A 15,697-nucleotide genomic window follows, 5' to 3' on the forward strand; every position below is an offset into this window, starting at 1 on the left:
CAAAGTCCTTTAAGCACCTTTTATATGTAAAACATTATGTCAGTGCTGAATAAGATAGAAATATACAGTACCATGTTTGACTACAATAGTGTTACTTTCTAGCTGTGGCAATAACAGACTGCCAGGCAGTATTGGGGGTTCTTTGGGAGGTCTCCAAAGGAGTAAAATAGTACTGAAGAAAATAAAAAGAACATGAGCATTGACCTGAGGATTCCAAAAACTGGGCTCTATTCCATCTCTGCCATTTCCTTGCTATGTGACATCAGACAACTCATTTCTCTTTCAGGTGTACCTTTTCATCCCTCACCCCTTCCATCCCCTTCCTCTAAAGGGGAAAAGAAAAGAAAATAATAAAAAGGAAAAGAAAAGAAGAGGTTATCCTAGAAGATCTCTAAAATGTAAGAATATATGAGATGATTACTAATGAACTCTGTTGCATTGGGCTTCCCTTGTGACTCAGTTGGTAAAGAATCTGCCTGCAATGTGGGAGACCTGGATTTGATACGTGGGTTCTTTAAGATCCCCTGGAGAAGGGAAAGGCTACCCACTCTAGTATTCTGACCTGGAGAATTCCATGGACTGTAGAAACTTTCACTTTCTGTTGCATTGCCCAGATGGTAGACTACAGCTGGCTACGGTACCCTGCGCTGCCCTTCATTTTCAGAGATGAATAAATCGAGGTCCCAAATTCCCCCATTCAGTAACAGGTTAGGGCTCAGAACAACATCTTCCCTTCCTGATGCTGGTTTAAAAAAAACAAAAAACAAAAACAAAACCCTGAACCGAATAGTGCATCTTTCAAAATGATTACTGTGACTCATAGAAAAAGCTTAAAATGTATTCTTGACATGGTTTACTGAGAAAAATGTTTCTTAAATTTTTTTTCGTATATATGAAAATGGGGGGAAAAGCAAGTGTATATATTGGAACAACGTGAACGATTCTTTCCTTACGATCTGGTATGCTATTAATATAAATTCTGTAACTATAGCAATGAAATTCCATTTGGCAGATGTGACCTGTTAAGCAACTATACAAGTAGCATAGCAGTGAGGGGAGACAAGCAGATGCACCCGGAGAGCAGGAAGAGGCCCAGAAGTGATAAACTGCAAAATAGTTGCCCAGTTCGCAGTATTGTCCAGAGTCAGACGAAAGAGAAGCCCTCCTGCAGTCCTGAAGGCGCCCAAGTTCGCACGCTTCCTGGCATTCTATTGATTCATACTTGCGTCCTTCAACAGGTAGCGCCAATTACAGCCCCCCAAGCACGGCCCCCTTGCATACTGGCCAGTACCGCTGTCAATCAAATACCTCACCTGCCTTTCTAAAATTTCCCCTCCCCCTTTCATTGGCTCTTCCTTCGACCTATCCACAAATTTCTTCCGCGCCTCTCGACCGCGGAACTTGGCCCTTTGGAGCCCAGGATTGGAGCCGAGGCTGCTTCCGCCCATTGACGTAGCGGAGCTCTCCGCCCTTTTCTCGGGCCCCTGGCGGCCGGGAAGGAGGAGCCGGGCTAGAGAAGGCGGGTGGCTCGGGGGCGGGGCTTGCCTCCCACGGCGGGGGGGCGGAGCTTGCGGTGGAGCCTGCCTGCCTGCCTGCCCCGTTAGGACCTCGGAGAGCGCCAGGAGCCGCTACCAGAGGGACCGGAGAAGCGGCCGGAGCCTGTCTGGACGGACGCCTGCGAGCTCGCGTCCCTCCGCATCCTCAGCTTTCCGGGCTGTCAGTCGGCTAGCGGCGACTGAGGAAGGTGCCTAAGTCGGGAGTCAGAGAGTGATCCCCTTGGGACGCCGCCGCCGCCGTCCAGCCGCAGCTCCCTCGCACCTTGTGTGTGTGTGTGTGTGTGTGTGTGCGCGCGCGTGAGCGCCCGGGCGCGTAGGTCTGCGTGAGGGTGTTTGTGTGTTCGCGCGCCCGCGGGCTAGAGCCCCGCGCCTAGGCGCTCGGCCTGGGGAGGGACAGCGGGAGCGGCGGCTTTTCTCGGCCCGTCGACTAAGGCAGGACTCGGGCGCAACCGTCGTCGCCTCTGCCTTACGACCCCCAAGAGCCGCTGCCCTGCTGCTGGAGAGCGACGCGCGGGTTGGCGCGGCTCCCGCTGCAGGCAGAGCGGGGCGAGGAGGGGTGGAGGGGGAAGAGGGGAGGGGGGAGGCGGAGGGAGAAGCGGAGGTAGTCGGCGCAGCAGCTCTCTCCTCCCGTCGGCTGTTGCTGAGGATCACCTGCAGGTGTTTGAGGGTACGGCTGTTCTGAGTGGAAAATAGAAAAAGCACCCCCACGCCTCTTTTCCTGTTGAGAAAAAGGGAGCGTTGAAGATGTTGGGGGAGACCCCCGAAGGTGGTGGCAGAATAAATACTAGCTCCCTTCCACCACCATTTTTTTTTTGAAATAAAAATACTCTGAGCTCAACTTTCAGGAGGAAAGCCCGCCTTTAAGAGAGTCTTGGTTTGTGGGACTCTGGTTTGATTGTATAATAATGATGATATAATGCTAATGACGATGATGACACTGCCTTTTATTTTTACCTCGGTGCTGATAAAGCGTAGTAGCTACAGCTGGGGATAAAGCCCTTGAAAATTTGATGTGTGAGGAGGAAATACTGTTGCTCTTGGAGTTTGTGTTTTATATTTTTGAAGGATATGTTTTTTATAATTAAAATTCGATAGAAGATTGATTTCCCTCCTCCTCCTTTTTAAAAAACTCATGTAAAAATGGGGACTGGCTAGTGCCATGACTGAGGAAAAGCTAAACACTTTTCCCCACGTATAAATCCATGTATTAAGTCCCCCTTTCCTTTGAATTTCTCCACAGTTTTTAAAATGAAGAAGTTTAATTTCCGAAAAGTTTTGGATGGCTTGACGGCCTCATCCCCTGGCAGCGGCAGTAGCAGTAACAGTGGTGGTGGGGCTGGAAGTGGATCCACACATCCAGCAGGGACTGCAGGGATTCTCAGAGAGGAGATTCAGGAAACCTTGACTTCAGACTATTTCCAGATTTGTAAGGTAAGTTTTGAATTGGCTGAAAGCTTATTCTTTCTTTATTTTGCTGCTGTGAGGAAAGAATTAAAACACACCCTCTAAGGGCTGGAAATTGTTCAGATGCTGGTATCAGAGAGTCTGCAGAGGATGCAGAGAATTTTGTGGGTAAGTCAGATTGTATTAAGATATTCCAGGTATCAACTTAAAAAGCAGTTATAGTTTAAGGGAAGTATTAATAAGCAAAGTAGAATATGCAAGTAATTAATATAGTAATTAATATGCAAAGTAGAATATGCAAGTAATTAATAACAAGTAGAATATGCAAGATAATATTAAGATGCAGTCGGACTACTTTTTAATTCAATATTTATGTATAAATAGTTAACTCCATGTTGTCACTCAGAGAAACTAAATTTACTGTTCAGTATAAAAAGATTAAAGCTATTAAGATATCGCTAGAATTGAAAAGATAAAAACTAGATGAATACATCCATTAAAAGATCTAAAGGCAGTGTTTAAAATTCTGAATAAAAACATACCTAGATTCTTAAATTCTTAATAAACAAATACTATGAGCTTAATACTTATAGGAACTCAAAAATAGACTGTGTTATTGTTTAGTGAGGAAACGTTTTAAGTAATTATACTTTAATATTGAGCTAATAAGCAAAAGAGTTTCTGATGGGGAGAGTGGAGAATTTACAAAACAAGCGTTGTGTTCATATATAGAAGTATTGTTTTATTTTCTGACATAAAGGGATTTATAATTTTCATTGTTTCTTTAGGAGGTAGCTTAGAAATGTGCTTTTGACTTTTCATGTTCAATAAAAAAGTTACCGAGTCATTTGTATGCATGAGAAGAAATAGTATATTTTTGAAATCATAGAAACTAAGCATTGCACTTTTGAGTAATTCAACACAAATTTTTTTGAAATTATTAACATCATTTCTGTAGTAAACAAATTATGTGTAGTAAACAAATCATGTGTAATGGGGTAAGTTTCAATTATTGTCTTAGTCTGTGTTCCTAGTAGGGTCATTATAAAAACAAGTCTATAATTATTAAAATATTATAAACTAGTTTACATAAAAGTGAATTTATTTAGAATTAGGTTAAACAGATTTAGTCCTAACCTTCTCTTTGAAATTTGTAGACAGTACAGTTTTGTATACAAAATTGTGTACAATTTTATCCTTACTTTGAGATAATAGATATTTTGTCAAATAAGGGAGGAGCTTAACGAGACAAATATGTGAAAGGTCCTGAAGGCCAGATTTAAACTGCTAGGCAGGGGAATTATGCCCAGATTCTGTAATCTTTGATGTATTACTATTACCATTCCAAGATTCTGAAAACAATTCCCTAAGTGTCTCAGTTCATGAATGTGATAGTAATGCAGGAGAGTTTTAGTAGAGTTAAAATTGATATAGAAAAGATAAACTTCTGAAACAGAATGGCATTGGACTCTTGAGGTTATATAGATAAGGTTTTAGGGAAAAGCAAGAGAGGAAAATAGGATAGATAATCACCTACTTATTTATGTAGGCAAGAGATAGTCATGCAAAGTGACAAAAGCTAAATGTGTATTATTTAAAAAAACATATGGCATGGTAGGAAGAACACCGACCTAGGAATCAGAACATTTGTATTTTATTTAAAGCTCTGTCACTTCTCAGTCATATAATCTTTGGTAAGACATTTATCTCCTTGTGACTTGAATTTCTCATTTGTAGTATGGTAATAGAGCTTCTGTAAGTATTTCTGCTCTTCTTACCTGAGAGGATTGTTGAGAAGATCAAACAAGATGGTTAGGTGAAGGCAATGTATAAGTTGGAAGAGGCAATGAAACACATATTTATATGATTGTTAAAGTTTTAAAATTACCTTGTTCTTGATAGAATGAATATAACCAGTGGGTTATAAAATATTAAGTAATAATATTCAGAGAAATTATAAGGAAAGATAACTTTGTGTGCTGAACACTAATAGCATTGAAATTTCACAAAGTGGAGAAAGTACTGTGACATCCTTAGATAGGAATATAGTTAATTTAAAAAAGTGGTTGAATGATTTTAGTTTTTCTGGACTATAACAAAATATGTAAAGATGGGTTAAGGATATCCAAAAATTGACAGTTGCTAAAATGGGGAATTAATTTGAACTCACTGATTAAATGTGCAAAGGATATTCATTTCTGAGTACTAAACAGTTAGTACCTTCTAAGTACTTCTGTCTTTTCAGTATGGCTAAAATTAAAGTATAAATCTAGAATCTGCTCTTTTGAAAATCATATTTTTTTCCATTATTTGATTGGTTTTCAAATCATATTCTATTTTCTTAGTATTTCCATAATTTATTCCATTTTCATCATCTTTATTACTTGTTTATTCTATCATATTTTCTTGTTTGATCTCTTGAAGTCACTTCCTAACTGATCTTCTCACCTCATGTTTTACCCTATTCAAATTCATTTTGTTATAATGGTTATTTCTGAATTATAATGTTATTTATGTCATTTTCCTGCTAAAAATTCTATGTTGGTTTCCCTAGAGCAGTGGTGATCTACAAACAGAAGTTTTTGTTTTTTATATTTGGTTTTGTTATATGATATTATGCATAGGCAGGTAGTAGGACATTTGTTAGTCTTATAAAAATACAGGCTTTATAATCAGTGACACATGTCTAAGAAGTTCAGAAACAAATGGCAGAAGAAATTTTGGTTCAAGGTCAGCAAAAAACAGGTTAATGCATCGGTTTGCTGCAATCTGTTTTAAGTTCAGTGTGTATGCATTTGAATACCCGATATTGTTCAGATGTTTATATGGCCTTTTTGAAATGTTGAACTGCCTTTTCTGAACTTGAATTCCATGAAAACAGTTTGAAACAGTTTGAAATAGTACACTAAACTTCAGACTATTTAACTCGATTTTTATATAGTTCCTTTTGGAAGGGGCTTGTGTTTACCTTTCCATCCTTGTTTCCTTGATGCCCTAGATATACTACATTCTCAGAAAGCACCATTATTTTCTCATATCTCAATGCTTTTTCTTAGCTTACTGCTTCTGACTAGAACATCTCTTCCAGCTTTAATATAATTGGAGAATTCCAGTTACCTTTCATTACTTCATAGTTCAAACACTATCTATATGAAACCAACTCTGACCACTGCCTTTCTCATCTACCTACCCCAGACAGAGTTAGGGTTTCTCCTCATGTCTCTCTTTTCCTGTAGCATCTTTCATGGTGTGAATTTGGCAAGTTGTTGTGTTTTAAAAAGACTTTTGACACTATTATACTATGAACTCTTTGGGAAACAATTATATTTTATTTTCTTCTCATTGTTAGGGTGCTCACTACCTTTTAGGCCAGTGGTTCTCAACTCTGCCTTAAAAGATTTCTAGCTCTACCCTAGTCCTAGAAAATCACAGTTTCTAGGGATGGAGCCTTGGCACTTATATCTTTTAAAAAGTACTCACAGGAGATTCTGATGCACAGTCAATATTGAGAATCAGTATAATAGGCACTTGATGTACTTTATGAATGAAGTAGCATGTACATGGTTCATTGATTAATTGAAAAGAGATTAAAGCATAAATATCATTGATAATGATATAGGTCTTAAACAGTTTAACTGGAAACATTTAAATATGCATCAATTTACAAAGCACCTGATAACCAATCAAGATTTTTCTGTTGCATATTGATTCTCTGACTGAAGTTCTGTGTGGGCTTCTTATCCATAAACCATTCCAAATTCATTATGTGCAATTTTCAGTTTTTGTTTGTTTAAAATAGAATAAGGATATTTATGCTTTCAGAGGAAACATGTCAGATGATATATATATATACATGCACACATACACAGACATATATGTATTTCAATAAGCAGTTTATACACGTGTGTATAATCTAGATGAATATATACACACACACATATATATATATGTGAAAGTATATACAAAGTATAGATGAACAAACATATGTGTGTGTATGTATTTTTTCTAGATTCATTTTATGTTCATCCCTACAGTTACATGGCCCATACCTAGTTAGTCTGGGAGCAGGAGAGTGTGAGTATTCTAGCTACAGTTTAGTAGTTTTGAACATTTAATGAACCATTAGTATCAACCTGTGTTTTACAAAGAGAATGGAGAGTTTTTGTTAATCTAGCAAGTTGGTTAAATTAAAATTAGAAAGCTTCATCTGTAAGATATCCCATTTGACCTTCATAGCAGTCCTGTAAAGACGTCGAGGGTAGTATTATATTTTTCTTTTACTGAGAAGCTATCTGAGACCAGAGAATTTAACTCTCCAAAGTTGAGATATAGCTAAGTTTAATGTTCTGATTTTTCATCCTCAAATCCAGTACTTTTTCTGCTTCATTTTTCTCACTTATTAGAATAGGCAACATAATTAATTCCTCAGGAAACAGAAACTTTGAGGAGGTAGAGATTATTCTGTTGCCTCTCCCTTAAAAGTACAACACAAATCTGACCATGTCTCTTCTCTTGCTTGAACTACTATTTTATGGCCTTAAAAGAGTTTCTTTTAAGAGTTTCTTAAAAGAGTTTCCCCTGCTTTCACTGGGGCTTCACCACAGTCTCATCTCATAATAGGTAGACGAATCCTTTAAAAATTTAAATCATATCATGTCATTCCTGCTCAGAATTTTTCAATGGTTTTTCATTTCTCTAAAAAATAAAATCAGAAGTCCTATTATGTCTAATAAAGCTCTAAGTGATCTGACCCCAGATAGACATCATTTTCAACTGTTTTCTGTTACTTACTCTACACCAGCTACACTTGCTTTCTTACTGTTTCTCGAAAATGTTCCTGTCTCAGGACTTTTTGCATTTGCTGTTTCCTTTACATGAACACTTCCCCCCTGCCTCACCCCAAATAATTACATTACTTGTTGTCTTTATATCATTCAGTTCTTGGTTCAGTTGTTAAATTCTCAGAGAGATCTTCATTGACCACTGCTCACTACCTTTGCTCTCTACCCTTATTCTGATTATGTTTTCTTGATAACACTTACAACTACCTGCTATTAAATTATGTTTACTTGATTGTTTTTTGCTTCGCCTGTTATAACTCCATGAGGACAGGGCTTTATTTTGTTCACAACTGTTTCTCTAATTCATAGAACAGAGCCTGCCACATAGAGGGCAGTCAAATATTTGTTGAATGAATGAATGAAAGCTAGGACTCTCATAGAGTGATGTATTAAGAGAAAACTAGATATTTTGAAAAAATTTTTTGGAAAAGACTTTTATTAAATATATCTTATATTACATAAACACAAGGAAACAATTAAGCAAAAGAGTGACACCACTTTAGGAACATGGTACACATTTTTTAGAAAGATATGGAAAAGAAGTTTGTAGAAAGATTCAGTTAAATTTTATTTCAGTTTTTATTTTTGCTTCCAAATGATCTTTTTAGGGGAACAATTTAAAAGTATTAGATTGACAGTGACAAACACATGGGGTGTTCTAGACCTAATTAACAAAATAGACAAAAATAAATATATCACTAGAACCAGATGGCATAATCCCTAAAGTTTGAAAAAACTCTTAAATTAGCCAACTCACTCTTCATCAACATTTATAAGTTGATTTTACAAATGGTCATGGTGTCAGAGCCAACATACAGATAATTAGTATAACTTCTTACATGGGAATGGATTATAATCATGATCTTCATACCAGACATAATACCAGACCTTCCCAGAGAAACAAGTGTAAGTTCAGAAACATAGTCATGGACTCTGGAGAGTTGGGGTTTCCAGGACCTTGAAAAGCTGAAAGGAGATTAATTGCTTAGATATCTTTTCCCCAGGTTTTTCGTTGTCTCCATATTCCTCTAATTTCATATCATTTTACTTGGGAGGGTCTGTAACTGAAGTTGGCCCAGTCCATAATTATAGTTCCATATTTCTGCAGTTTTCATTCATTCAAGGAACTAAACTCAAGATTCTCTGAGATGTGTGGACTTGTCTCATTCTACACTTATAAATTGGTAGAAGAACAGATAGTACATTTGACACTGCAGGATCACTTATTATGGATAAAGCATCTGACAAAGACTTCATGCTCCTATCACCAGAATGGACAGTAGCAAATAGGCATCTTTAAGAACAGTAATGGAAGCAAACCAGATGAATTAAGCACTCTTGTTGGGATTGAGATGTTAACAAATTTAAGAGCCAAATATAATTAAAGTAAATTAATTTTTAAGAACTAGAAAACCAAAGCCAACCTATTTCAGTGGTCTAAACTCTCTACTTTGCCTATCCTGAGAGCATAAGGGTGCAGGGGCAAGCTCAGTAAGGGATTATAGATTTGTAGGAAATATGATTACAGATTTTTTAGGTTACCATAGAGAACAGTTATGTTTTCTCACAAAAGGTCCTTTGGTGCTAGTGTATTGTCAGCAAATTGGACTGTTGGTCTCATTTAGTATGGCAGTTCTTATGTGCTTAAAAACAGTGGTGTGATGGTTTGTGTATATCTCAATATAGAACTAATTTAAAATCTTATATAGTTTCTGATTTAGGATTATCAGTAGTGATTAAACCAGATTCCTATTTCTTGAAGGTTAGTACATTTCTGTAGACTCCTTCTGCCTTCACTTGAAGATGTGCCTGTGAAAAATCATAGTTTCATAGTTTACTTGTAATGATGGAATGATTATATTGGTTTCCTACAATATAGTTCTATGAACCATATACATAGTAGTTTAATAGCAATAACTTTGACTACATCTTTTAGTTGTAGTAGAAGCCCTATTTTAAACACTTTTTAAATTGAGGTTTTTCCTACTTAATTGTCAAAATAAGAATCTTTTAGAAAAGATCTTATTTATAGCTAGGGTCCTTCTTTAATTTTAAAAAGGTAACTTTTATTGATTATTTTTAATATTTGAAGGGCTAATCTTATAATGTGTGTTAAACATGAGTGTTTTTATTTAAAAATATGTATTAAGCATATTTTAAAATAAAAGTTAAGTTTTAGAAACAAAGAAAATTGTATTTAAAGGATTTATAGAAGGTAGTTGTAAAGAACAGAATATAAAACCTCTAAAAAGTGCTTAATAAGCCTTGCTATACAGAGGCTTGATTAAATGGAGCATTCTTAGTCACTGAAGGCATACAATAAGAAGGTATTTTGACAAGTTTATTTATTCCAAAGATATTTATTATACAGAGTTAAATAAATGGTTAGGACATAAATCATTCTCAACCAACTGACTATAATGAGTGAAATTATGTATTTTGGTTGATGTATCAGAGAAATCACTCATGATACTTTATGGATTTACGTAAAATATTAGGAAGAAGAGTATGATTTTAGTTCTATTGAAGGCCCAAATATACCAATTGTTATTAATGGTATAGAGAATGACTTTGAATATATTATGTAATGATGATGCATAATCAATATGATGAATTTTAATTAAAGTATATAGTATTTAATGTATTAATTTTAGTAGCATCTTATAACTGGATTATATATGTATAGTAAGTATATCTCTTGAATGGAAATAGCATAACAGCAACAAATAATGGGGGGTTTAAATGTAGATTTAAAGAGTATCCAGAGAAAATTGTTATGTTTTTTCAGTTTTTCTGTTCTGTTAATCCCCTGTACATTTCAGTCACATTAGAAATCTAGTACTTTACTTAAATGAAGACAATAAATTAGACCATCAAGAAAATTGATTGGATGGCTTAATGTTCAATCTGATTTGTTCATTGTAAGTTGACTAAAGACCTGTCTTTAAGTCTTCAAACTAAAAAAGGTTGAAAATAAGTAGTACAGTAAATTGAGAAGTTAGATTGAGTCTGGGGGAAATATTTACTGTTTGTAATCATTTAAGTAGGTGGAAATGTAAGGCTAGCAAAGGAGAGGTAAGAGAACTTAGCACAATGATACGAGGAAAACTCAAAAGTAGAGACAGATAATCTGAAAACTTTCTTATAAAGAATATTAAGAAAGAGAACTTCAAGGGTATCTTAGCAATGCAGAGAGATCAAGGATGGTGGAAACAGAAGAAATGAAAACCAAGCAAAAATGTCAGAAGTACCAAGAGACAACTGAATTGGACCAAGAGAAAGTTGATTAGGGTAAAGATATTTACAGTAAGATGATGGATAGAATTAAGATCACACTATAATAGAAAATAGAATTGATAGAATCAGTAATTTTAAGATTAAGTGTGTAAATTGGTTTTCAATAAGAGAAAAGTGGTGGGAAAGTAGTAGAGATGATCGACTCTGGTAACATTTTGGTATATTGTGGAGGACGGGTAATGCAGTCGACCCACGGAAGAAATTGAGGCTACCAGAAAGGGGAGAGTAGCGTAGGGAATAGTACCTGCCTTAAAGTACCTGCCCTTTAAGATAATAAGGGCATCTTTCTAACAGAGTTTACTGTTTAGAAATTTACAAGGGCTTCTTTTCCACAAATGTCACCAGCAAATTATAATTTTGTCAACAATGCTGTTGTCTCTTTTTAGCACCAGACTTAGACCTCCATCATTCATGGCATAGATATTACTCTTGCAAGATGATTCCTATCTCGCTCTTAAAAACCAGGTTAGCAAATGATATAAAGACTTTGTTGTTTTGTTTTTCAAGACACAGGCAAGCTTCCCTAAGCTTGAATTTATAGTTTCTAAAAAATAAAAGCAAAATAAGACAAAAGAGAAAGAAATATACTGAGCAATAAAAAATTATTTAAGCCAGAAAAAAATAGTAAAGGTATCTGAGTTCTAAATTTTTTACTTGAGGAAAATACATATTTCATTTGAATTCTCAGTAAACTTTATGCTTTATCTCAATATAAAAATCTGAGGGTCTACTAGAAGATTGTGTTAGTTTCTTATTTTGGCTTCAACAAATTACCAAAAACTAATGACTTAGAACAGCACAAATTTATTATCTTATAATTCAGGAGGTTAGAAGTTATAAGTGGGTGTCACTGGGCTAACATCCAGTCATTGGTAAGACTGCATTTCTTTCTGGAGGGTCTAGGAGAGAGTGTTTTCTTTTCCAGCTTTTATAGGCTATTTACAATTCCTTGACTGATGGACGCCTTCTATCTTCAAAGCCAGCAGAAGCCAGTTGAGTCTTTCTCACATTGCATCCTGTGATTCTTAACTTTTCTGCTTTCCTCTTCTATGTTTTAAGACACTTGTGATTACGTTGGTCCCACAGGGTAATCCAGGTTATTTTCCCAATCTTGAGGTTCACTGATTAGCAGCCTTCATATCATCTGCAACCCTTTACTGCTCTTTGCCATATATCCTAACATATTCACAGGTTCTTTTGGGAACCATTATTCTGCCTATCACAAAGATGCTCTTTACTTTCACCTATCTTTTGTTTTTGTTATTTTATGGAAAACAAAATAACAAGAACAGACAGTATTATAATAAACTTTCAGCTTCAACAATTTTTGTAAATCTTCACTTACCATTTCATTATTTTAATGCAAACCCCACACCTTTTTATTGAATATCTAAAAAACTTCAGAGATCAGATAGAGACTCCCTCCTTTTAAAAAATATAAACCCCAACCATTGTCACATCTAAAAACATGAACAAAATTTCTTTTTATGATCTAGTATGCAGTTAATGTTTAAATTTCCTAGATTGTCCCATAGTATCATAGTACCAATCGTGTCTGACTCATTGCTACCCCATGGACTTTACAATCCATGGAATTCTCCAGGCCAGAGTGGGTAGCTGTTCCCTTCTCCAGGGGATCTTCCTGACCCAGGAATCGAACCGGGATCTCCTGCATTGCAGGCAGATTCTGTACCAACTGAGCTGTCAGCTATCAGGGAAGCCCTAATTGTCCTATAGTATCATTTTATTTTTTAAATTTTTACTTTGCTTTGGAGTATAGCTGATTAACAGTGTTATGATAGTTGCAGGTGGACAGCACAGTGACTCAGTTATACACACACATGTATCCATTCTCTCCCGAGCTCCCCTCATATCCAGGCTGCCAGCTAACACTAAGCAGAGGTCCCTGTGCTAAACAGTGGTCCCTGTTGGTCATCCATTGTACATACAGCAATATGTACATGTCTTGGGATCCAAACAAGATCCACATTTCATTTTCATCTGACCTGAACTCATCTTTAGTTCAGTTTGTGTCATGTTACAGTTTGTTTTGAGATCTGCTATCCCATGCTTTCATGTGTGTGGTTGAATATAGGCTCTTTGATTCATTTCTGAACTGGATGACTGTATGTGAGGAAGTGAGTGGGCTGTGCAGTGTACCACAAGATGAAAGTAGACTTTAAAAGTTATTTTCTAGAGATGGTCACATCTTTTAAGGAGTTGGAAAAATAATATTTTAAATCAGTTGTGTCCAACTCTTTGTGATCCCATGGACTATACAGTCCATGGAATTCTCCAGGCCAGAACGCTGGAGTTGGTAACCATTCCCTTCTCCAGATCTTCCTAACCCAGGAATTGAACCCAGGTCTCACACATTGCAGGCGGATTCTTTACCAGCTGAGCCACCAGGGAAGCCCGGTATTTTAAATTAGCCTTAACTATTCATACTTTGTGTTGCTACTGTTGGATGTATTTCCTTGAGAGTATTAGAAAAGAGGAAAATATAAAAGACATAGGATATATCAAAGTAATAAGAGTGGAGTAGATTCTTTAGGTTGCACTCAATGGTTTTAATTTTTATCTATGAAATTAGTTACTGAAGGAATGGGATCCAGTTACATGTATCTGTTTAAGTGAATATTTAAAAGGTGAAAAAAAGGAAGCATTTGCAAGGACTCACTCTGTATACTTAGAATATTATAGCAGGAAGCTGAAAGTAGATTGGTCAGGTGTATCAGCGTAGATTTCTACTACATTATAGGATATCAGAGGGCAGTAAGAAGAGAATCACAATACTGATGAGGAACATACTTTGATATTGAGAAATCCATTTATAAATAATTTGTACACTATTATTGGTTACTTATATAGTCAGAAAGTCTCTTAGTAGTTTATTATGGGATCTTTTTTTTGCTTTTTTTCAGTTTTATCTTAACCAAAGTTCCTTTGCTACTTGAGGTAACATTCAGTACTCTTTTTTAAATTCTGATTTTATTGAGATATAATGACATACAGCAGTGTAAAGTTTAAGGTGTGCAACAGTGATTTGATACGTATTCATCATTAAGTGATTATCACAAGTTTATGAACATCTATCATCTCATATAGGGTCAGAATTAAAGAAAAATTTTTTTCTTGTGATAACAACTTGTAGTATTTACTCTTAATAACTTTCACGTGTAGTCAGCAGTGTTAATTATATTTATCATGTTGTACATTACATCCCTGGTACTTGTTTATTTTGTAACCAGAAGTTTGTACCTTTTGATTTTATCCAACACCTAACCCCTTACCCCCAGCTACCTCTAGTAACCACAAATCTGATCTCTTTTTCTGTGAGTTTTTTGTTCATTTGTTTTTGAAGTGTAATTGACCTATAATACTACATTAGTTCCTGTTATGCAACACAGTGATTCAGTATGTCTCTACATTTCAAACTGATCAATATTTAGTTCTCTTTTGTTTTGACACAAGTATTAGGTATTAGGTTAGGCAGCAGGTGAATTCATTTACTTATTATATACTTACTTATGAAAGCCTGTATTAGGTATAACTATATTAGGCACTTTTAAACTGGGCCATCATCTTTTTGGAATGAGTTTACAAGACTACTACACACTATATGAACTATTTATAATTTTTATGTGATTCAGGATTTGCATCATGTGTATTTCATTTTCTGTAACTTATGAAACTTACTCTTTCATTCTTTTCTAATGAAAATTTTAAAAAATGGCTGAAATTCTTTGTTTCTTCCCTCTTTATTGTTTCTTCCTCTTTATTTGTATTTTTGTGTCATTTTTAATGTCTTTACTCTCTGTTTCTATTATCTTGGCTAAAAGTTCTCTTATTCTAAAATGAAAGGACTTGGAAAATGTTTAAAGCATATTTTTTGGCCACAATTTTCATTCTCCTAACAAGTCTAATAGTTTTACTGCCAGTATTAATATACTAAAAGTCACAGAGTCTCTTTTATTTATCAATATTCTCTTGAAAAAGTATTTAAACTTGTATGCTTAGTGTAATCCTCAAAGAATTATCTTCAATTCATGCTATTTGATAACTAACCTAATTTCTGTCTTCATAACAAAGCAGGTTTATACATTTATCATAATTTTTTTTATTTAAACATTTTTTTCATATGTCCATGTATTGTAGGTTTAAGAAGCTTTAAAAAAGGTAAATATAGAGAGGATAGGGTGCTATGGGCAGAACACTTGAAAGTTGAAAGCAACATAGGAAAGAGCAGGGAAAGAATAATTTGGCGTATAATTTACACATCGTAAAATTCACAGATTTTAAGTGCTCACTTCAGTGAGTTTTCAGATATATCTACTTGTGTAACCATCGGTCAAAATATGTATTGGATATCTTATTAAATTTTCTTAAAATTTCTTCTTGCCCCTGTCCAGTCACTTTCCCACTCCTACTTCTTTCCAGAAGCAACAAATTCTGAACTTTTGTCACCGTAGCTTAGTTGTGCCTGTTTTTGGACTTTCATATAATTAGAATCATGCAGCATATATTGTGTGTGTATATCTTCTTTCATGCAGCATAATGTTTTTATTATATGTCTGCTGAATCTTCCAGAATTTGCCT

General features: G+C 35.6%; 1 protein-coding gene across 2 annotated transcripts in view; it reads left to right on the plus strand.

Annotated features, from left to right (window-relative positions):
- The first annotated feature begins 2,804 nt into the window (after positions 1-2,804).
- Positions 2,805-15,697, plus strand: part of STXBP5L (syntaxin binding protein 5L) — a 336,789-nt gene continuing 323,896 nt past the window's right edge. For both annotated transcript variants that reach the window (XM_065942856.1, XM_065942857.1), the window contains exon 1: positions 2,805-2,987. In XM_065942856.1, coding sequence (XP_065798928.1) covers positions 2,805-2,987 — 183 coding nt within the window. The remainder of the gene's footprint in view (positions 2,988-15,697) is intronic.

This window comes from Muntiacus reevesi, chromosome 8 (genome assembly GCF_963930625.1).
Source record: "Muntiacus reevesi chromosome 8, mMunRee1.1, whole genome shotgun sequence".
Lineage (NCBI taxonomy): Eukaryota > Metazoa > Chordata > Mammalia > Artiodactyla > Cervidae > Muntiacus > Muntiacus reevesi.